This window comes from Ascidia mentula, chromosome 8 (assembly GCF_947561715.1).
Source record: "Ascidia mentula chromosome 8, kaAscMent1.1, whole genome shotgun sequence".
In the NCBI taxonomy this organism is placed as follows: domain Eukaryota; kingdom Metazoa; phylum Chordata; class Ascidiacea; order Phlebobranchia; family Ascidiidae; genus Ascidia; species Ascidia mentula.
In genome coordinates, this window is record NC_138573.1 from 16,789,067 (window position 1) to 16,812,403 (window position 23,337).

At 39.9% G+C, this 23,337-nt stretch overlaps 1 protein-coding gene across 8 annotated transcripts in view; it reads right to left on the minus strand.

Moving 5' to 3' along the window:
• The window catches only part of LOC145910562 (protein scribble homolog), a 40,443-nt gene that overhangs the window by 13,491 nt on the left and 3,615 nt on the right, over nucleotides 1-23,337 (minus strand). For all 8 annotated transcript variants that reach the window (XM_082997729.1, XM_082997734.1, XM_082997736.1 and 5 more), the window contains exons 8-26: nucleotides 23,005-23,207; nucleotides 21,908-22,067; nucleotides 21,522-21,641; nucleotides 20,966-21,081; nucleotides 20,316-20,442; nucleotides 20,234-20,254; nucleotides 19,873-19,992; nucleotides 19,470-19,543; nucleotides 19,071-19,245; nucleotides 18,701-18,750; nucleotides 18,317-18,484; nucleotides 17,860-17,967; nucleotides 16,940-17,107; nucleotides 16,538-16,711; nucleotides 15,822-16,124; nucleotides 14,542-14,652; nucleotides 12,709-12,885; nucleotides 10,939-11,055; nucleotides 10,249-10,473 (exon numbers count right to left, since the gene is read on the minus strand). In XM_082997729.1, the coding sequence (XP_082853855.1) occupies nucleotides 10,249-10,473; nucleotides 10,939-11,055; nucleotides 12,709-12,885; nucleotides 14,542-14,652; nucleotides 15,822-16,124; nucleotides 16,538-16,711; nucleotides 16,940-17,107; nucleotides 17,860-17,967; nucleotides 18,317-18,484; nucleotides 18,701-18,750; nucleotides 19,071-19,245; nucleotides 19,470-19,543; nucleotides 19,873-19,992; nucleotides 20,234-20,254; nucleotides 20,316-20,442; nucleotides 20,966-21,081; nucleotides 21,522-21,641; nucleotides 21,908-22,067; nucleotides 23,005-23,207 (2,717 nt within the window). The remainder of the gene's footprint in view (nucleotides 1-10,248; nucleotides 10,474-10,938; nucleotides 11,056-12,708; nucleotides 12,886-14,541; nucleotides 14,653-15,821; nucleotides 16,125-16,537; nucleotides 16,712-16,939; nucleotides 17,108-17,859; nucleotides 17,968-18,316; nucleotides 18,485-18,700; nucleotides 18,751-19,070; nucleotides 19,246-19,469; nucleotides 19,544-19,872; nucleotides 19,993-20,233; nucleotides 20,255-20,315; nucleotides 20,443-20,965; nucleotides 21,082-21,521; nucleotides 21,642-21,907; nucleotides 22,068-23,004; nucleotides 23,208-23,337) is intronic.

Consider the following 23,337-nt stretch of genomic DNA (forward strand, 5'->3'; position numbering starts at 1 on the left):
CTAGAGGCAGAGCTTTAAACAGGAAAGCAAGCTGCCTGCGTTCTGATGCCGGGATTGCAACCAAGCAACCCTGATCTCGTTGCGCAAAACTTTCTCAATTTGTGTCAAATATTATCTTTCCTTCAGAATGGTAAACGCCACTGCGACAATGAAAGTGACCGCAAAAATTAATTTCCTGTAAATTACAACACGCCATCTGTCACACAGGCACAATAGCAGCCTGATCCCCAACGAGCTGCGAACTGCGTTCAAGATCAGGTTTTGAAAACTGCAGCGACAAGCGCATAACACATACTACCTGCCCCGTCACTGGGTACACACGGAAGCTATAAAAAAGGCACACAAAAGAGCCAATCAAAACGCAATCAACGACCTTGTTTGCTATTCATAAGCACTTGCCATTTACTAAGAGCGTGAAACGAAAAGCCACAACCCTCGACTGACTGTGCTTCACTGCGGCTACCGTCGAACCCATCAAATGCTTTGAAGACGCGACGTGGAATCAATACCGCACTTCACTCTACACGTTTCAACGAGCCTTGCAATGGGCTTCCGCGAGCAAAGCAATTTAGCGGCTAAACCGACTGGGGAATTGGCAATTGATAAACAAACATTGGGTATACGCGCTGAAGAGTGGCCGAAAACATTTGCAAATTCGACTGTAGTGACGCTACCATGTCGAGGGGCAATCGCCCTAATTACATTGCGTACTTGACGAGGATAGGCTCCGTAATTGTTGATAAGGAAAGGTTAAAGTGGGAGCCTTCACAGCATTGGTTTCAAGTTCCCGGTTGAGTGTTTTACTGGTTTAGTATTTCAAGTGTTAAGTGTTAAGGTTCTGAACATGGTGAGAAAGTGGAATCTGGCATTTGAGTGAAAAATGTATGTTTGAGTAAATAGTTAAAACTCACAGAAATTTCAAACATTTGATGTTTAACCCAAACTTAAGCATTCGGCGGAGGTGGCAAAACATTTCCAATGTACATGTGATGTATTTTGAGTAAACTACTACGTACCTAAAGTGGTCGTACATAAAAAACAAACATCCCAACAAACAATGGGTAAATGCCATCACAACATATTTGTTTCCACAACACAGGCAACCCACGCCACGAGTTTACTCAAAATACATCACATGCAAATTGGAAATGTGGAAAAGGCAACCCACGCCACTCCAAAATATTTGTGTCGTTCTAGGCACTTCACACACTAAATCTGCATCAAATACATTTGTTTCCACGCAATACGCGTCTGCTCTGTGCTAACGGTCAGCTTTTAGCAACGACTTAAAGAATACTTCTATCCCATATTAGTTTTACTGTCGGAGAAGACGATGCAAGTGATTATCTCCTTTGGAAACAATTAGCCGCATGCATGATTTATATCGCGATGAATATAACTTGCCTCTGAGATACTTATTTCATTCAAATATGTAGCGTTCATTTGAAGTACGATATTAGAGCCTACAGTATCGAATGAGCAGTTGGACTGGTAAAACTATAAACATTCCCAGATGTCAGTTGTAAGTACGCAGTTATCCCATCCCACATACGGTGACATGTTATTGTTTTTTTCGAACGTGTTTTTAGCGACGCTACTCCCTGCAACTTTCTGCAATTACAAACTCGCATTTTTCCTGGCAAGACCCATCCTTAACTCTGAATTATCGTTCAATATTAAGTACATAACAATGAAACTCGATATCAAAACAGGAAATGTTTGAGTATGTGCAAAACCAACTACACGAAAGAGCATGACTACTCAAAAAATTTGAACTGACCACAAACGCAAGAATATAAGCAGAGATCCCTTGAAACCAAATTTCCACGCTTGAAAAGTCGCGAAAACAACAGAGCGGAGAAACCCAACACATGCGGGCACAGGATACCACCGCACACCATCGTTCTATGTTCCAAATGCAAACACAAGACCTTTCCACGCATATAATGTGAAAGTGGGAATCGCAGACGCCAGAAAAGTTGCGGCCTGTGCCAGATGTGAGACAATAGTGCAGCGGCAAGGGGGCACCTCGCACGCTGATGGAGACGCGGGAGTCCTTGGTAGTGAACACAAGTACTTCCGGAGGGCGTAGGAAAGCACTCAAGTCGGTGCGCGAACACACAGCGCAACTGAAAGTTCATTGGCGTATTTCCGAGGGTTCTAGATGGTTTCAACCAGGTTTGTGTTCTCGGTGTTACCAGGGGCTGGGAATTTCGATCAACTTTCGCATTTACAGAATTCCGTGTCCTCCAAGGAAGTAGTCAGATACCGCGCCACATAACAAACAGCAAAAACTACATCTTCGCAATGAGTTTTTATCATCAATAAAGCAAGGGCCCTTCCTTCATATTCCTAACCTTCAGGCTCGCGGCTTAGCGGTTGAATGAGAGATCAAAGTGATCAAACTATAAATAAACTATAATACGAACCAAGCAATGACATTGCAACATCAAGACAACATACAAACCATACAGGTCGTAATTTTGCTTTGCAGAAGCGCCTTAAAGGAACATTTCTCCTAACTTACTATCGCCAACCATCAGTTTAGAGGTTTGAAAATATTTGCACGGAACAAGGTTTATCAATAACCGGGAAAACTTGCGGTAAAACACGGTTAAGAAGTAATTAAGGTTTAAATTATATCATGATACGGCATTAGGCGCTTGAAAACGGCATTACAACATTTATTTGTTTGTCCAGAGAATAACATTTGTGTAAAGCGGTTCAGGAACCATGACGACAGAAATGAACTCAACATGGCGAAGTTACGGAGGTCGCTGAGAATTTTATCGCCACAAAACATCAAAGCACCAGTTTCTCACAGTTATTTTCAAGGAGTAAATAGGCGTGGAACCAGCAATGAAACGTTACAGGTCAAAACAGTGGCCATCTGTATGCAGCTCATACAATCAATGGAGTAAGTACAAAAACTTCTACAAAAGTTCACATTTTTGGTACAATGTGTGAAAACTGAAACTTACAATCCTGCACCAAGCGACCAATTTGCCATTAAGGTTAGCAGGGGGTGGAGCGACCTGTCAACCGTACAACTGGAAGACACGAAGCAGATTTACGTTCCGTACACATACCGCATACTCACACGGCGTTAAATTCTCGGCGCCAGTTTTAAGAGGAGTCATACAGGGTTTCCCACTGACAGTAAATTAAAAAAATACTGCTTGCGAGAAAATTTATCTTTCAAGTCGGAAAAATTGGGAGAACCCCGTTCCCGAACGAAATAACCCTGCAAACAAAACTAACAACAGGTTTGCAATAAAACAAATTCGCCTCGAAAAACTTTGGGCAGTGGTTCCCGACTTTGAGGGACTGGTGACGCATCCATAACAAAGCGTTGCGACGACACACTCGAAAATCGTTGACCTTTTTTAGAAACAAAGTCGCTTACGTTTTCCACTGCAATTATTGCAAAGCCACGCAGTTTGCCCTCACCATGGAACAACTATAACTTGGAAGAAAGCTTGCAACGTTGCAACAGGATTTAAAACGACGCACAATTGGGGAACTTCTGCTCTAGAGTGTAAACTTGACACTTGTCGTCACACAACGTCACAGCATTTTAAACTGCCAAAAAGAAATCACATCCAATACAGACGTTTCACACTCAGATTACAATCAAACTTAACGACATAAAAACTGCTTTAAAAATGTTCACATGATGTCAACGATCACCAAAGCAAGGCGAGTTCGCTTGTGTGAAACTTCGCATTCTTTCACTTAACTTGCAGGCGTAGCTACATCTTAACCTCTCTTATCGCTGTCATCAGCCCGAGACCTCTTGAGAAGTTTTCCTTCTAAGAACGTGGCGACTGCCATTAAATTTTCTGACCTTTCGAAGCTTTGCCAGCCAAACAAGCTCTAACTACTGACTGTAGAGAGGCAGCTAGGGGGGTTCGGTTCTTGGGTTACGGCTGTTGTTACAATGGAACCAGCCAGGCGAACGCGCGCGGCCATGCGTGAAGTGTAGCCAAGCATGTATTACTGTACGGAATGAGAGAAATTTCCAGCTGTGTCAAAATAGATGATGGATTGAAAGTCTTGGTTGAATAAGTAGAGAAAGCACTGAAATTCCGTTTTGAAACCTGATATGTGAAGATTCGTTGTGCGTTCTTTGAAACCGTGTGGAAAACAACGACAACCACAACGGCAAATAATTTTCGTTGAAAACTTAAGTAATAATGTTTCCCACATAAAAACAGTCCCATATACAGCCTCACGCCCACAAAAGAAAACCAATTATAAACGTGGAATACTTCTGACGTAAACGCACACTTAGCACGATACCACAAGGCGATGTGGTCAGACTCACTAAATACTTCGGATAACGCAGGGCAAAGCTTCTGCCTCCACTTAATCCGGTGTTAACGCGTGTGTGTTTTTAACGATTACAGATCGCGTTTAAAGGTACAACCCTTAGTCGGTAACGCGGGATTTGAGCGCAGTAATACGTACCTAGTTTGGGGTGATTTATACATTCTACTCCAAATGGTGGGAATTGCACACATACTGGCAATGTCACGAAAGCAATTTGTTTCACCTCAAAAGCAGAATAAACTTAAACGCCGCCACCAAGATTACCCTGTATGCATGCTTATATGTACTATGATAACCACTATTAGATATATGGGGAAGCATCGCCGCGTTAGCTTGAAAAACACGGAGACTACTAATATGCTGCTAAGTATAATACAGATAACTTGCAACACAACGAAACTTTGCATGCCAATTATTCTTTTCATTTCAAGATAATTCGTTGCAGCTTTCAACTTGACGAACAGTTCTGCACTGAGAACACAAACACAATATCTGACACTACATTTTCCGAAGACACGCGCCTGGAATTCTCGTGCAAAAAGGCCGAAGTGTGTCAGGCCAAACACGCCCGGTTATAGCCCCGGGGATACGGAACCGCATATCTCGAGTTACATGCGATCATTATCGCTCAATCGCGAATTTCCAAGACATCCATTACCCGCGCCCGTGCCAATACAGCGATTCTAAACGACGAGTGCGAGCGCACCTTAATTGTTACGTCACGCCGATCGCGTCATCGCTTGTCACGTTCGCGGCGATTTCAAAGCGAGCGCCGGGCACTGATGGACGACCCGAGGGTGATGATTGGGTGAAAGTGATGACCCCATGTTGCATTCTGGGGGCTGTGGGGTTTATTACTATAAGTATAACCTCTTAAGACACAGGGTTGGTTATGCAGGAAGTCATGAAGCGGAAACTATGTACAGAATAGCACTGTGACCTCAATAACAATTCCGCAATTAAGTGATTATAGTTAAGTTTACTGGAACAGAATGGTTTCAAGCGTTCACGCTTGCCATTTTTCCAATAATAGGCTAGTTGGTTTACTGCAAAAAACTATTAACCTGACGTCGCACTAAATGCACCACCATGGTTGAAATGCTATTCTGCAATAACAACGTGTTGCGTTGAAATAAGGACGAAAATAAGTTTACTTTCGTCCTTATTTCAACCTAAAACCTTGTAATTGCAGAAATAGTTAAAGTTTGTTTAAGTTAAAGCACGTGCTACACACTCACGAATACATATAAACTTAATATATTCAACCAACGGTGGATAAACTGGTGAAACTCAACTTAATTAAAATACATCTAGCTGCGTGTCTTATCAGTGATTACGTTTTAACAGCTACAACCTCAACCGCTGAACAAAAACCCTCAAATGCAGCAACACACTATTTACTGGCAATGTAGAGTTGAAAATTACCGGGCAGGTGGGAGAGGTGTTGCCTAGCAACGCACAAGTGGAAGAGTTCATTAGAAATGACGATAATTTGACGTGGAGGCGATTGGATGAATTAGTTATTGGTGAACTGTCACCGATCGTCAAGACCTGACGATGGAGATCCACTCGCAACATTGCTGGGCTTTCACTTCGATTTGACAAGCAGATGGAGATAAGATTAATGAAGTAGTGAGCTCGGGAGCAAAGGCGTCATAGAATTTGATTGGCCCTGTTGGGAAAGATGACGCTACCTCGGGGTGATGACGCGTCAGAATATAAGGCTAAAAAATGCGTCCTGATCAGATTTATTTCATAGCAAAATTATTTGGTAATATAAAACGACACTTTCCATGACAATATTTTCGAATTTTTATTTTATTTTCAAAAAAAGTTGAGGCGACAAAAATGCGCCCCCCACAAAATCTGAAAGACTCGTCAGACATTGCCTAATTTTCATGTCACAATCTAAGCAAACTAAAACATGTTCACAAATTCTGCTTGGACTAACTTCACAAAAATAACAAGATTGTAGAAAACCGGATACGAATAAACGAAGGTTTGCAGTCCGTCGTTAGGGTTCCGCTATAACTACGCAATTATAAAGTCCACAAAGCACCAAAGCGTTGTGCGGTCATGGTAACTTGGCAACAAGTTAAGCAAGAATGAGGTTGTCAGAACTTCTCACTACTTACCAACCGCATTCGCACCTGTGTACCGGATTACGCGAGTTGTATTGTATTAGTGACTTGTTTGCCAGTATGCAGTGCTTGACTGCCTTGGCAAATATACACGTTTCAACAAGTATTACTGCAATGTTGCAAATAAAATTTTTGAATTTTTTAACAAAAATGCTGAACAGAGATAGGAAATATTAATGAATAAATGGAAAAGTGCTCACATAAGACTATGATATTTGTTTCATGAAAGTTGCCCAGCAGAGAAGCTGCAACCGCCAAAAATGGGTAAGAAACATAACTATTACAAGCAGACATGCATTCGCACGAATTGAACACGCGAACGCGTTTCAAGCCATCGTGAATTTTACTTTTAGTTATTAAACAAGTTTTAGCAACCCAATGCCTCCTCACCCGGCATTGCGCTTCCAAGTTTCCAATTCTCGCGTTCATACAACCTCGAACCATCTGTCGCACGACTCCCGAATTCGTTTTTTTACAAAAGAGAGAAAAAGGGCAACTATGTTTTACATTCCTCCTGTGTTTTTTTGTCAATACGAGCAAAAATTGTCAGAAGTTAACTTTGACCTCACCTACAACGCCCCATGGTGTGCTTCCAACATTACCAACAACCAAACTTTCGGTGAGACCTAATTACCGCATTGTAGATCTTTTTATAGGATGACGTAAATTTACGCGAACAAACTTTGATGAAGTCATATTGCTGCGCAAATTTTTTTGACGGAAATAATGTTTTACAGCTAATTTGTCTACCGGAGCATACAGTTTCCATATCGACCAAACTGCGAATTCAACGCCTAATATTAGTCAAATTTTCGCGCATTTGCAATTATAAGTCACCTGGCCTCAATATTAATCACATTACAATTCACCTGAATGCCCTTAACGTGTTCAGATTGTAGAGAGGTCACTGGGCAATAATGCCTTCCGGATCCTCCAGGGAAATAAAACCAGCTTAAAATTGATCAAAAAGCGCAGATTTGATGAGAACAAAGGGTTGTAATAAGATTGGCACCACTATGGTACAGATGCGTTTGGATGCTGCTTTCTTTGAAACAAAACTGAACGGATGTAAGTATATAATGTTGGTCATGAGGAATATTTCGAAGCTTTCAAAACTTTCTACACAAGCATAACTTTTCAACTAATAACCTGGCCTTCAATTGTCAGATATAAATTCAATACCTTTAACATTTATGTTCATAATTATAAACCCTACAAGTATTTTGCTGTTGTAATGTCAAATTGTTATTCATAGAATTTTCAACAGGGCTTCTTTAATGGCTGAAGAAACCTTTAGTTATTCTTTACACAAATATAGTGAAAGCTTATCATCAACCCACTTTAAGGCAATGGAAAAACTGCAACCTAGCAACTTCAAACACTAATTTCACATAAAACACTACAAAACTCTTCCCACTCCAACCTTTCATTTCAATGCCGGAGAGCTCATCCCAGCTGAACTGTAGGATTTTCCGCAAAGTGAAACTAAAACCGACAACGACAAATTGTGCAAGCGAGATTTCGGGTAAAAGTGCCTGCAATATCCAAAAATCACACTCTAGCGAACTGCACGTACGCCCAGACAAGGCGCGAAGGTTTAGAAAAGCACACATTAAAAAGTGTCGCCGCCTTCGCACTCTGTGTAAAGACTGGCGACCACATTATCCCGAGTCAAAACCTTTTGTACAGCGACCACTCAAAACATGACGTAAGGTTCGTTCGAGAGCGTATGTGCTCTTTACCGAGGTGCGATAAGCCCGCCTTTTGTCCTGGGTAGTTGGTAAACGCCGGCGCAAACGACTACGGGTTGAATAGAGCGAAAATTACGGCTCATACATTGATGTGTTGACGAATTAAAGGTGCAAAACGATATCGGTGTGTCCTCTCCATTGGTAACCCATATTACAATGAAGTCAATCAAATTCAAAAATGACAAAAACTTAGTCAGTGTATTGACACAAAATCCGCATTACTCAGTTAAATCGCGATTTCAATGTGAACCCACCAACAATGAACAAGAAATTGCACGGCCAGTATAGGATGTAACCTTGGAAGGTTGTAGTGAAAGTCTTACACCTGGGTGTAACGGTCAAAGTGTCGCCTTACTATAAACAGACGCTTCCTTTGGAAGGATTGTGGGAGCCGATAGCGGAATGAAACCTTTTGAAGTTTACAAAACAAAATATCGGCTTGATATTTAATAACCCTAAACATTACATTGATCACAAACAAATCCTAGCCAATCTGGTAGTGAATCTGCATAAACCATTCACCTTTTTACACAACTTGGTACCCTGCATTGTTTCAGGGATTCAGAATCGCTCCACAACCTATACTTGGTACTCTGGTGTTTCCAAACTAAAAAGTCAACAGAAATTTAAATGTGCGTCTTTGTGTTCGGTTACATGTGTTTAGCCAGACCTGAGTGTTAAGATTGTGACACTTTGCCGGTTTTACAAGACTTTAAAGCAAAAGAACATGTCGCAATTAAAATTGGCATATGTGCAAAGTGATGGTCCCGTCCTGGTGAAGCAGTTTTAAGACAAACGATTTATTTTCGTTCGGAAAATTGATCCAAGCGCTCACCTCAGCTCAAATCTACGAGGGAACGAGTTCGGTACGCTTAGCAATTGTCCGCGCAACGTAGAAATCAATTTTTGAAGCACTTGTGCAAATATTACATCGAACACGGGCGAAAATGGAATCAATAGATAGGGTTTGCTTCAAATTTCAAGGCAGCTGGTGGTTGGACGCAACTACCAGTTCGCCTTTTTACATAATAAACTCTCACTGCAAAATATGCTTGAAATTTTAACATAAGAATAAGCATAAGATCAAACTTAAAACAGGCAATTTTTTCTGAAGTGAAACAGTAACAGTAATCTCCTATCTATCTTCGAGGCCCGCTTTGCCTTGTAATATTAAGTTTGAGCCGCAAAACTCGCCTTATCTTCATCAGACCTGATCGTAACTTCCCCAATGCTATTTGACATCAACAGACGAAAAACTATCGGAAATGTTGGCAAGGCGCACAGCAAAAAGACAGCAAATCTTCCAGAAAATACGAAATCGATATGTTCACTCCCGTCTGCGAAGATGTGACCAAATCACAACCCTCTGACGTCACGGCGATTCCGACAAAGAAAAAATTCACCGCTGATTTGATGTAACACGATTACCCACGCAAACCGAGGGAGGGGTTTGCGTTTCCGTCGTATGGAACTCGCACTACAAATTAGAGAGACTCATTCTTCTGATCGGAGGTGTGGAGTAGTATTACCCGCGTACTATTTGTGTCACATCATGGGATAGAATTGTAACAATATTAAGAAAGTTTGTATAGTGCTGCTACGAAGTGAGTGTGTGGGCACCATCCACGAGAAGGTTTTCAATAAGACTTCCTCCTTTGTTGAGAAAAGATTGTAAGCGGGAAAACTTTACTTTCGCATTTATTCAAAAATGCAAATAACAGAGGTGTCGTCATTTTTCAGGTTGTGGAAATGACTTCCAATGGGCAAAATACTTCATTTTCACGAAGAACGTCTCGATACTCACAACTCACAAATACTGACTACTTGCAGAAAATTAATTCAGTCAATTTCGGTCACTAACAACCCACACAACATACAGAATCATCCAGCGAGCGGCAGAACTGATTGTGCGGCACGATCAAGCTTTGAGGCCATGCTACAAAACCACGTAACACACAAAATGACGACATACCGACATACGCTTGGGAGTAAAACACTCGAATTATTGTGAAAAAAAAAACTACCTCTGTCTGTTGATTGGCAGGATGGCCGGCGTGCAACCCGCATACAGATACCTCAGCAGGGTCGTAGCCTTTGCAAAGCAGAAAGGAAGCGTGGTCGCCGATAGATCTTAGCGTTCTGACTGCCTCGGCGTGCGTACAACCGAGTAGGGATTGGTTGTTGACCTCTAGAATCCTATGACCTACTTGTATTCGTCCGTCTCTGCTCGCTGCTCCGGCAGAATTGATCTGCACATGGGAAAATTTTGAATAGCGTGTTTTTTCTTAGGATTAACGACGTTTGCATCGAATTCGTGTATGTGTGTGGTAACCTACGTCAAGTTTCACCTTTTTAATATTATTTTAATCCTTCCTACACGACAACAGATCCATGTTACTAAGGATATGTCATGTTGGGTTGTGTTTGCGGATTTACCAAGCATGCAAAACTTAGTTAATTTGTCATAATATCTGGTGACGGGAGCATGACCGAGATCACATGTGAGACGCAAGACTGGCAACAAACTTCTTCTGGTTCTCCCTCACAGTTCCTCGGCAGAACCAACAACAGACGAGTTTGTTTTGCGATAACCCCACAACCCCATTTCCCCTTTCGGTATGGCAAGCGATTGATTGGCGATTTACAAGTGTTTAGTGTTTACAACTGTTTAGTGTTTTTGCAGCTGAGGGCGCAGCTTATTTCCAAACCCTGACCTTGGAGATGAAAATGCCCTCGTCTGTCTCGTCCTGGGGATTTCCCGGGTGACCTTTGACCCCGCCTCGGATGCTGATTCCAAGTTTTTCTCCGGGATTTCGACTGAGCACAATTTCCTGCGAAAGCACATTGACGGTCAGTTGTATGTTTATGAAACCTAGTTCTGAGGGAGCCAACTTTTCATTACATGTAAACGACTGTGACAGCGGTGTGTGGAATAAGCATTGCAATGATGTTGTTTGATATACAGCGTATGGTCTGCCAGCACAGAACCAAGACTTTGTACTGTTTGATTATAGGTGATAATTTACAAATTGTCAAGCGTAGACAATGATAGAAATACAAATATCGAAGCGGCAAAATCAAATGCATGGCGGGCCCATTTCACAAAACCAAACGCAAATAACAACAAAAGGTTTTGAAACTACTCCAGGAACTGGGTTGTTTGCAAAGGCAGACAATGTCTTTAGTGGATGAACAATCGGAAAGAAAATGAGGTCTGTTGAAATGAAGTATCCACTCAACTGTGATGACTAATCCCACTCCGACAGTTACGGTATTTCTAAACGCAGTGATTTTTGGTTTGTCAGACTTTTAAGCTGTAAATGCGGTCTCCCTAGCACGACCTTACGTCAGGTTCCACTTTAATTCTCTTTTCAGTCTATTGTCGCAATTTGTTTCTACGTTTCCTGGCATCGCACTGACTTCGGTTTAACTTTCGGTCAAAAACGTAAACAGTAAGACGGAAAGAGTCTACACCAACTTCAACCAGCAAAACCGAGTCAGATACACCATCCAGAACACACACAAACGTTTAAACATATTTTGTAAAACCCAAGCTTTCAATTTCGAGACCTGTAACGACGGCACAACTTGTGCTTTCGACACGTCGCGTAATTTGAACAAGTTCTTGTAGATGAACACACCTCTATGAATTGGCGTCAACAAATCAAAACCTTGCGCATTCGGCGATCGAGTTTCGACCAGAATAAAACATAACTTCCTAACGGCCAACGAGCCACCAACTCATTTACTTGAGAACTGTCAAAACAGTTTTAACTACTAACCATTCACTACCAACCCAACCCTCACTTTATATGATTCACTTCCAGGGCAAACGGGTGTAATTATAATATAACAGGCATTTGTTTTAGTTAAGCACCCATGATCCAATGCAGAATCGCAATTCAAACGTCTCGCGTGTGTATATTGTCCTTTCACTATGGGATCCACCGCACTTACAGTAGGATTTAATGTAATGAGACTTCATGATGAAAGATAAAGACTGATCATTAAATTGCTAACCTTTATAATAGTGAGTATTCCATTTGTTGGTCGCACTGAATCGATTGTTTTCCTAACTAAATAATTAATTGTTGACTGTACATGATTACCCTACTGGTCCGGATGCTGGTGAAATGTGTGCCCAATAAGTTGATTAGTAAAGGTCATGTATTACTGCTCAGTGGATGTAGTGCTTTGTACCGGGTACAGCATATTCGTTATACTCCATTCGTAACATTTGTGTAATCTGTTTTATGACTAGATTTGAACAATGACATATTAATTGTAACTAGGTTTCTGTCTTGTAGAATATAACACACTGACAATGACTAAATACTGACCATGAGTCAGTATATTAACATTCTTGAACTTGATTTCCTAAGAGGCCAGAAGTCCAGAAAACTACATTGATTTTGTGCCACTCAAAAAGAACACACGGGTTGCAAGTTTTTCCGCGCCAAATTTCCGTCCATTAGTAAACTTACCGCCATTTCAGGTGGTGGTGGATCGTGACGTACAACAAGTTGCATGGTCGTCCCGCTCGACAACAGGGCGTTAACCCCCTCATCATGGGTCGCATAACGCAGATCTTCGTTGTTGACTTCCAGAATCCGATCACCGATGCGGAGGTTGCTGGTGGCCGCTGCTCCATCCGATTGAATCTGGGTAAAAGTTGGGTAAATTGAGTCAGTTCGTGATCGAAGTGGGATGATTTCGAAAGGGGTTACGGGAATGAAAAACGTTATTGTCGTTTTTTACCGCCCCAAAAAATATACATGCTTTCATCTGTTGGGAAGTACTTACTTATGCCTTATTAACTGTTATTGTTGTTTTAATATGTTCTGTTTGGTACACTTTAGTTTGGGCTTGCGAGGAAGGAACAGCGCCGTTAAGTTTGTTCCAACTGAATTGCCAAAAAGTATCAAGCAATCCAACATTTCAACCGCATTGTGTTCTGCACTGATTTTATTCCCAAGCGTCACAGTTGCACGGACATGGTTTTCTATTATTCAGTGAGAACCTATCGATTTTTTCACGAATTTTGATTGTACCTAATAGTTTTAAACGACGTTTTTACGACCGCACAGAGGGTTTGGGGGAGTGTAAAGGGGCAATCATTCATCACTAAATGGGGTGAGGTGTGTCTTTATACGTAATTGATTCGGAAATAGGATAAGGTCAATGCCGTGTTAAACATCGGTGTATTAACATTTCATCTACGTTCCAATTTCATCCAAATCGATTCTGGACATGTTTCAAGACTTATTTGTGTAAAATGGCCCAGTCCAGAGTCTAGACTGTGTTTAATCAAATATTGGCATTTCTTTGTCGGTCTGGGAAGGTTCAGACCAGTTCAATCAGGTGTTCTTCATACACAATAAAAAATTCCTAATCGAGACGGTACATTGTTAAAGAGGTTTGGAGCAGAAGGTCAAATAAATGCTATGAGCGTTACCAGCAACTTTTATATTGCGTACGCTCCCGATCCTGCCAGGGGTCGCATGCCAAATTTATGGGCCACGAAGGGTCAATTTCTCATTAAGTACAACATTCAGTTGCACTATTTCGTGACGTATCCCCCCACATGAGAGATATTCATTCGTTTCACATAAATAACCGTTGCAATAAAATATTCAAATATCACTTTCGGTTTGGTTCTGTGGTTAATAAATGGGAGCAGTTGATCAAGAACGTCGTCATGCCTATATATTGCTGGCTCGTTTCAATAGCAATCATTAGAGGCCTGAATGACGTCAACATAGTTTACATGCCATCCATAGGGATGGTAAGTTTATAACTGCACTTTAAAAAAACCATTTAACGAAGAGGTGGCAGCTATTCAGACAGAAAGGTTATGATGAGTAAGTGCACCATTTGCTTTCTCTAATAAACGAATTTAAAACAGACTGTACAGCGCCAAAAAACGCCCAAGTATAAGGGTACTCGCGCACATAAGATCTCTGTGTCTTGGCGCAACAAATCATCTTTATTGACCCGGTAAAGCCGCTGGATTAGCCTTGTTTTTTACGTGCAAGCGTCCTTGGGTCATTAGGGGCAAAACACAATTTAAAAGCTCATGAGCAGATCTTGTGTGGCGAAAAATAAGCCATTTGATGATTCACGGCTTGTCGGGAAAAGTAATAGTTAACACTAACTTTTATCAACGGAATTGTGTTGAGCGGGTTTGCCTTATACCTACACATGGCCAAGGAGTTTCAGGCATTGAAACACTTCCAGATTTTTAGAAAATTCCACTTTCTTATTTTTTTACGAAACTCCACATCATAATCTCTACATGATGAAGACATTCAACTTACCTTAGATACGAAGATTCCTGGCTCGCTGATACCGAACGGGTGGCTGTTGTGGTCTCGTCCACCCACGATACTGAGACCAAGAGGTCCAGATCCTCGATAAAGCTCGATTTCCTGCCATAGAAAAATATTTTAATGTGAAAGTCTTAGCCTAAGACGATAAATGTGTTGACATGGTTAGGCGGAATATGGTGACGTCACGTCACAAGCATTCGGTTTGTTTCAGAAGGTTTGTTTGTTTTTTAATAACACTAATAGAAAAACGCAGGCGCTCGGCGACTATGTGATGTTTTGTTTTTTGAAACCAGAACGACCGTCTTGAGTACTGCACATGGAAACGTTGATAGCTGTCGTTTTTATGACAATTTCAACAGTAGCTTTAATAATTCACAGGCTTGATAACGATCCCATTTTGAATGAGCAAACCGCAGACCACATTATGGGTAACCCGCGATGGGGGTGAAGGCCACCCTATGCGGCCATGTTTATTTGCTGACTAACTCATGAGTGACCGGGTCATGACTGCGAGTCCCGGGGTCATAATTTGCTGAGAACCGCCTATAAATGGACGTGACACACACGATACAAAACAAAAAGTCGGGATCCTTACACGCCTGGCGGTATTGATGACCACGCACGGATTGGTGTTTGTGATGTATCTACAAGATTGTATGTGACTGTGACCGCCCTCGACTGTAAGCCACATGCGATGGTGTTAAAGATTTAATATAGGTAGTAGGTAAATGTTAAAATGAATGTGTTACGCGTAAGTGCTCGTTTTCACCAAATCTGTCGCTTAAAATTGCAAAGCAAGACCTTAATATTGCGCAGTAAAACCACCTTCCCACGATGTCGGCATGTAAGAAGTAACGGTGAAAGCCAACGAAACACAGATCATACAAAAAAAAGGTGCATTAAAAATAGAATAGGCTGCCCTCGATTCGAAGCCACTAAACGACCCGAAAAACTAACCTTTATAAATCGAGGCATTTAATCGAAAATATACGGTAGGCCCACAAACGCGTTGTTGGTTTCCTGTATAAAAACCTAATGTCGTTTTATTATATTTTGTAACAAAAAACAACGAAAAAACTATATAACATAAAAAAAAAGAAATTTTGGTCTGTCTTTACCAGGATTTATTGCACAATCCCAAAAGGGCACTCCCAATTATTTAACGATATTGGAAACCTATTAAAACGCCAAACGACTAAACCTCAGTCCAATATCTTCGCGATAAAACTGTCCTACTGTCATGGTGATTGAGGTATGGCAACGCTTACCTCCTCTGGGAACTTGGAGGCCTCCGTGTATACGGGAGGCGGAGGTGCCTCTTCCTGGACAAACGCCCTTGTAGTGGGTACAGGAATGTTATAACTATCCAAGCCCACGGCATTGTTGGTGTTGGTATTATTCGGGGCTTCGTATGGTTCCTCAGTTTGTGGCTGTGCCTGCTGACCCTCTGGTTGGTGGTAGAAGAAATCTTCACGGTAGAGAACCAGGGCTATGGCCGAATCGTTGCTTATTTGCTTGAGGAGTTTTACTGCCTCGTCGTGCGACGCGTTGGACATATCCAAGCCATTGATCTGCAAGGAGCGTAGAGTAATTAGCAAGATTCCATTTTTGTGGGTGGTATTTTTGAAAAACAAATCTTTAAAAAAAAACTTAGATTGTTAATTAGATAACGCATTAATGCGAAGCCTCTAAACCTAATGATTGCTGATTAGATTCATTCATTTATTTCTTAGACACCAAACCGCATTCTGTATTGCGCCTTGGAAGCTAGGGGTGCCATTACAATGATCAATTTTACCTGTATCTGGAGTGAAATAATTATAGCATTTTATTTTGCCTCATTGTCAGAATCTTGTAAATATTTGACCAACCACGTTAAACAACCTCAGATAGTTTTCGACTGTACTTTTATCTGATTTATAAGCGGTTTGGGCGATTGAAGCATCCTAATCTGCGAATGCAATATTTGAGCCAGTTGACTTACTGAAAGGACTTTATCGCCGTATTGTATTTCTCCTTCCACATCAGCTTGACCACCTTCCACTACTTTGGACACGAAAATTCCATTGTCGTTTGCACGGAACGGAGTCGACCCTCTACCGCCCGCTATCGAGAAGCCAAGTCCACGATCGGTGCGCCGCAAGGTGGCAGTGTAGGTCTGGCAAAGAATAAATCAATATCAGGAGCCGGTAAATGTATGTATGGTGAGGTCGTTGTTTCGCATTTACAATATCCATATGATATAGACGTATGTATGACGAAGCCCTACAATTTTTAACTATTACTGAATTGCACGCAAAATTAGGTAAAAAACCTCTTTAAACGAAACTAAAGTGAACTTCATCAGGTTATCTTAACTGGTTGCCATATCAACAAAGCTCCTTACCTCGCCCTGTACTTTTAGTTCAGGCTCCGGTGCAAAAGACACAGTTGGCTTTTTGGTTTCTTGGGATCCGACGGCGGCAGGGGGAGGTTCGTCAACATGTTCGTTCCCGTCCGATCCACCCTCCTCATCATCTTCTGTCGGTTCTTCCTTCTCCATTTGATGGTTAACCTGCGGGAGGATCACCAGTTGTTACTTCTTGCTATTTTTTCCAAATTAATTTTCACAAGATCCAAAACAAACAATTGATTAAATTAACTCCGTCCATGATTTCGTTTCACAATAAGGGAATGTGCAAAACACGGTTTGGCAAAGTCCAGAAAATTTACTTCAATAGCAACATGGCAAACGTTTTTTGGGACTTACTGCAAATTGAACAATAGTAATTAGTTGCCATGAACACAATATAGCACAGTTTACGAAACATAATTCCAATATCTCGTCGCTAGGTTTAAGATTTTACTGCAATTTGTTCCGAGACTTCCTTAAAAATGCAAACATCACATCCCAACTGTTAACCTATGCAACGTTATGAGAAAAGAGGATAAGAACGTCTATATTCGTGGTTTCACAAACGTTTTTAACCCAGATTCTATCATGCTTTCAAAGTCGCGGTCGGGATTTACCACCATTCAATACATGTTATTTTCAAATGCCTTTGTATTTTTGTACAATCCCAGTCAAGAGTTAAAACGGACACTACATGATAGTTAGATGCAGACAAACACGTTTATTGCGGCTAAACTCCCGCGCCCCATTAATATCTTGTCCCGTCTCGTCCAACACGTGACACATTATGACAAAAAGCGTGTGATAAACAAACATATCGTAATTTACCAAATCAAGTCTCGAGTTATGTTGTTTGTATAACGACCACCAATACCAATAAACCAATTAGTAAATATTTGAACAACATTAATCACCTTTCTACGCGACCATCTCTCCACCAAAAGAGGTACCGAGTCATCACTGTTCTTGAGAGCTTCCACCGCAACGCCGTGTTCCACTTCGGTAAGTACCACGTCACCGACCTGCAGTTAACCCAAGTTCACTTAAAGGTCGTCACACTCCATTAGGTTGAAGTCACCATGCATTATATATGCCTAATGTCTGTGCTCAACTGAGTAACTTGTGACATAAAGACAACACAGCCATAACGGAGTAAGTGTTGGTGCCACAGCGTTGTAAGCAAACCCAATATGTTGGGAAAATGCAATGAAGGATATATAGTAGGATAACTTCATCTGCATGAACAATAAAATTACCCTAAAGAATCTTAATCTGGCCTTTTGAAAGTATCAGAACCAAATAACGACAACAAAAAGTTGTAATAAAATTCTCCACAATGTATATGCAGACAGTGATGTTTCTGAAACTTACAGCAAGAAGTTTGTCGCCTACTCTGACACCAGCGATGTGAGCCGCTCCATTAGGTGTCACCCTTGAGATGAAGATCCCATCATCTTCCTCCACAAAAGGAGTGGAACCTTTTCCTCCTGCAATGCTTAATCCCAAACCTCCACCTTCTCTTTCAATAATTAGCTCAATCTAAAAAAAATTGGATCGAAGGAATTAAATAACTTATTCTTTCGACCATGTTTGCTTACAAAAAGCTTTTTACAATAAATAACTTGTACCAGCCCCATTTTTATTCATGCATTTGGATCTGAATTACTGGCTAATCTCCACATGGTTTATGCTACATTCAAATAACACAAAAACTACACAAATATCAGGGTTTTTATTAAAAAAAAAAATTGGCACCTGGTCCAGAAAGAGCTCAGTTTCGGTTTCTTCTCCATTTTCACGAGTTTCTAAAAAAATTTTAAACATTTGTAAATGTGATCAATAGTGGTCATGAGTTCCCACACATAATCAACATCTGCCATGAATATTAACAAATCAAAAGAAACATCACAGATTGTGATAAGCCTGCTGTCAGTGACAGACATTGTCTGCTTTTTAGAGGTTTGTTACTCTGTTCGTGGCATATGGTGATGGCAGACAAACAAAAAACAAAAACATAATTGAAGAGGAATTTCAGTTTCAGTATAAAAAAACAAACAAATAACTTTTAAGCAGAAATAAGCACAATTGATTAATTATTTTTGAGTTTGAATCAACAAAATATAACCTTTCATGGACTGGTTCCTTAGCAATGCCACAACAGAATCAGGTTTTGATGTTTCGGTAATTTTCATGTCCCTCTTATAGTGAGGTGTGTCCTTTCGATGAAGACGATCTGATCTCGGTTGATCCTCCTTGTCTTCATCCGATTCCGCATCAAATTTCACTCCTTTCTCCGAGTACTGCACAATATTTCCAGGGTGAAAGACCAACAAAAACATTACAACACTATTTACTATGATGAAATGGACCTTTGAACAATTGCTGCTTGTGTTTAATCTAATATAACCGATTGTTGATGGTACAATTATTTTATATCACATATAAAGATCATTGACTATTGGTTTAACATTGAAAATTACAGTGAGTTTTTTTCTGAATTGAAACATGTTGATGTTGACCCTACCTCATCATCTGATGATCTATCACCACCACCTTGTTCCACATGAGCAAGAAGTGCAGCTGTATCTGACTGGGACTCTGGTAAGTATAATGTGGATAACTAGATTTCTTGATGTTAAGAGAGGTTTAAATAACTTTCCACATATTGTATTGAGTTTTGTCTTTTTTTCATTAAGTCACAGTTGGTTTGAGCAAAAATGACAACATAAATTATGTTTGTTGTTGAGAGGGGGGCTACCAGACATAACGCAATTCTCAAAATAGCTGACTTTCTGACAAAAACTAACAGCTTTTTGTAGAATTATATTCATTTGTTTGCAAAAACAGTTCCAACACAATTTAAAGCTTACAACAAAGTTATTATGCCTGCATTGTTTATTTACATACAGTTGCGGAGGAGTGTTTACCTTGCATAGTGACTTTCCTTGCAGCAGGGATTGGTTCATTTTCCTCCCTAAAACTTTCATTGTTGACAATCAAAGGTTGATTGTCACCGGGATGGTCAATCTCCTTGTTAAGAGATTCCGCTAAATAAATATTACATTGTTTGAATGCTTTTGAATTGATACAAAATTTGGCATTGATTATATAGAAACTTTTCAAAAAAACAAAATGAGAACTTAAAAGTAACAAATAAATAAAAATAAATAACATGGTGACTGAAATGAAGTCTTTGGTGCAACCAGCAAGTAATAAAATAAGAAAATAAAAAAAACAAATTTGAAGCAAAACAAAAGTTCATGGCAGACAATTAGAAGTTAGGCCTACCCTTGGTCTTTTTGCTCGTACCTGTAATACACACAATGTTGGCGTGGTATGGAAAAGAGTAAATATGAAGTTAAACACTCACCCTCCTCTGCTTTGGCCGCATCTGCCTCGGTCTGTGCTTTCTGTCTAGCTCGTTGAAGTACTTCACTCTGGTGTTGACGCTTCAGTTCTTTGGGATGAGGTGTTAGGTGACGTTGCAATACACCTTGCTGTGATGAAAAATTATTAAACATGCTGTATTAGTCTTTATATGTCTACGAAATACGAACTTAATTCTCTTGATTTGGAACTCTTTTAAAAAAGACTGACTATTGTATTCAAAAATGAACACTAGCTTTGGGATGCGGTGTTCGGTGATGTTGCAATACACCTTGCTGTGATGGAACAGTAATTCGAAAATATTAACTTAGTGGCGGTTACTTACAGGGAGAAAAGATACAAAAACTTAAGCTTAGGTTTTCCTGATACATTTTGTATTTAGATAGCATACGTCGCACATGTAATATCTATACCCCAGGGCCAGTGACATAATTAAAAATACAAATTTCAATGTAATTCAATTATCAAAATGAATCAGAACATACTTAATGATATACTGTAGCATGACAAGCACTTTTTAATGTGGTCTGCAAACATCAAATTTGTCAGGCATAAAAATAATCCACATTAATAACTTTCCCAATGGACAGTACAAAAATGACAATAATGCATCTTAAACAAATCACATCTTACCCCTTCATCTTCGATGTCTGGAAGTTGGTCTTCGTGGAACGTTATTCTCTTCTGTTGCTTTCCTACACTGCTTAGGTCATCCTGGGTGGTTGTAACGCTTCCGTTCAACAAGTTGACTAAGAAAAACATGAAAAAGTTGAAATCGATTACAAGTTTTTGTGAAATTTTTACATTATTTTGTAGAAAGAGTTGATTAGGTTCATAATGATTTTCAATTATAACATGAAAAGCGGGATAACAGGTTTATTAAAAATGCATGTTAGGTTGACCCAGCTGCCTAATGATTCAACCAATCAGAAAGTTTGTGAATGTTAATCTTAAACAAACATGACATTTCTTAGGATAAAACAGCTCCTTGGGCTTCCAAAAACAGCACCCGCGTGTATGTAGCCATTAACCATTGGTCTAACATTCTGAAATAATGTAGTATTATTGTGGGGTAGATTCAGTGCTCTTCTCATCATATCATACACTGACTCGATGAAGTCCTTGTTAAGGCAAGAAAATGCACGCGTGGCAGAATAACAAAAGGACATCTTAATGAGCCCTTACATACCCATGCTGTGGTTTGGTTGCTGTGGCAACAGGAAGCATGTTAGAACTTCCCCATGTGGGATTTGTTCTTCTGTTTGGAACTTCAATAATGGCTGGGATTGATTTTCCGATAGCCATAATGCTGTAAATATTCAAAATAAAACATTTTGGCAAAAGTTGACATATGGGTGTGGTGTGCTTGATCGTGATAATGCTATTTCCAATAACTTTACCCTGTCTAAAAGTTTGTATAAATTTTCACAAATATTAGCAAGTCATGTTTAATGAAGTACATCAACTGTGGTGATTTTAGTGTAATAAATAAACAATGTATTTTGCTATGGAATTAATTGTTTTTGAAATATCCTACACAATTGTTGTGTTACAATTCTCCGAAACTGTGCCAACCTTTGAGCTTAAGTGATGCGAGAGATATGGGAAGATGATCCAACTTGTTTCCGCTAATATCAAGAACTCGCAAGTTTTGTGCTTTTGCAAGCTCGCTTGGTATCTCTGTGAGCATGTTGTCGCGAACAGAGAGAATGTTTAGCTGGCTGCAATTTCCAACCTAAGATGAAAATGTACTTAGATGTTACTACTGCTTTTTTCTGAAAATAATTTAGCTTCATGTTTCTAATTTTGTAAACAATAATAAAAGCAGTGTATGAAACTTTTTAGTTGGAGGTATTGTTATGGCTAACAAGATTAAACACAAATTAATTTGAAAGGATCTTAATTGCTTTTTTTATTAAAACAATTTTTTTTACGAAGCAAAGCACTGGCTGTTGTATTAAACTTCGACATCATTAAAGTGTGATTAATTTTCTTGGTATGTACTACACTTTGTACTACTACATATAAATTGTTACTCCTTTGTAATCAGACTAATAACGAAACAAGGTTTTGCATTGTGCTTTATACACAGTCCCTGTTATGTCTATAAAGTGCCTCAATACATGGATAAGCTTGAAATATTTGTAAAGCTACACACAAAACCACGCCCTTGGATCAAATCATTGCAAGGGATTATTGAATACAGACATGTTTCTGTACAAAATCATGTATTGACACAAGTTATTTGAGTAGAATTGAGGGATGGTGGAGATGGAACAATCGTGTGAGATCTAATGGAGTGGAAAACCACAAAGACAGGACGCGCAGACGTCTTCAGACACTACAATATTACCAGTCGTATGACAAAGCGTATGCGAGTGTAGGTGCACAATGGTAATGGTTTGGGAAATTTACATCTTGCATATATGTAAAAAAAAAAAAATTTTAATTTTTCCTTGACAAACATATGGTATGGTGCATTTGCCTGATGATTGGTGAGATTAAAGCTAGTTTTGAGTAATCATTGCACTTACTTTTTTTACAAAAAAATATCACAGCACTAACATTACCGACAAAAATCTTTGTAGTCACGTCACAAACAGCTCCATCTATTTTTTGCATCTATGCCACTTTTTTGGCAAAATGTTTTGGTTTGGTGCCAAAATACTTACCTCTACTGGCATGTGTTCCAGTTGGTTCCTGTCCACATTCAGGGTTGTCATTTTCTGTAGGTTTCCAATGCTAATGGGAAGTTCTGATAAGTTGTTCTCAGTGAGCATGAGTTCGGTCATATTTGCACACTTTCCGATAGACGGGGAGAGGAACCTTAGTCGGTTTTGGTCAACTTTCAGGATTGACAGCTTTTGTAGGTTGCCTGTTAGAGAGCAGCATAATATTGAGATTTCGTTTTTTGGTAACATACAACAATACGAATCAAAATTTTTTAAGATATGAATAAATCTCTTTAGACTGGTTTCTTTTTATTTTACAGACAACTTGCATTA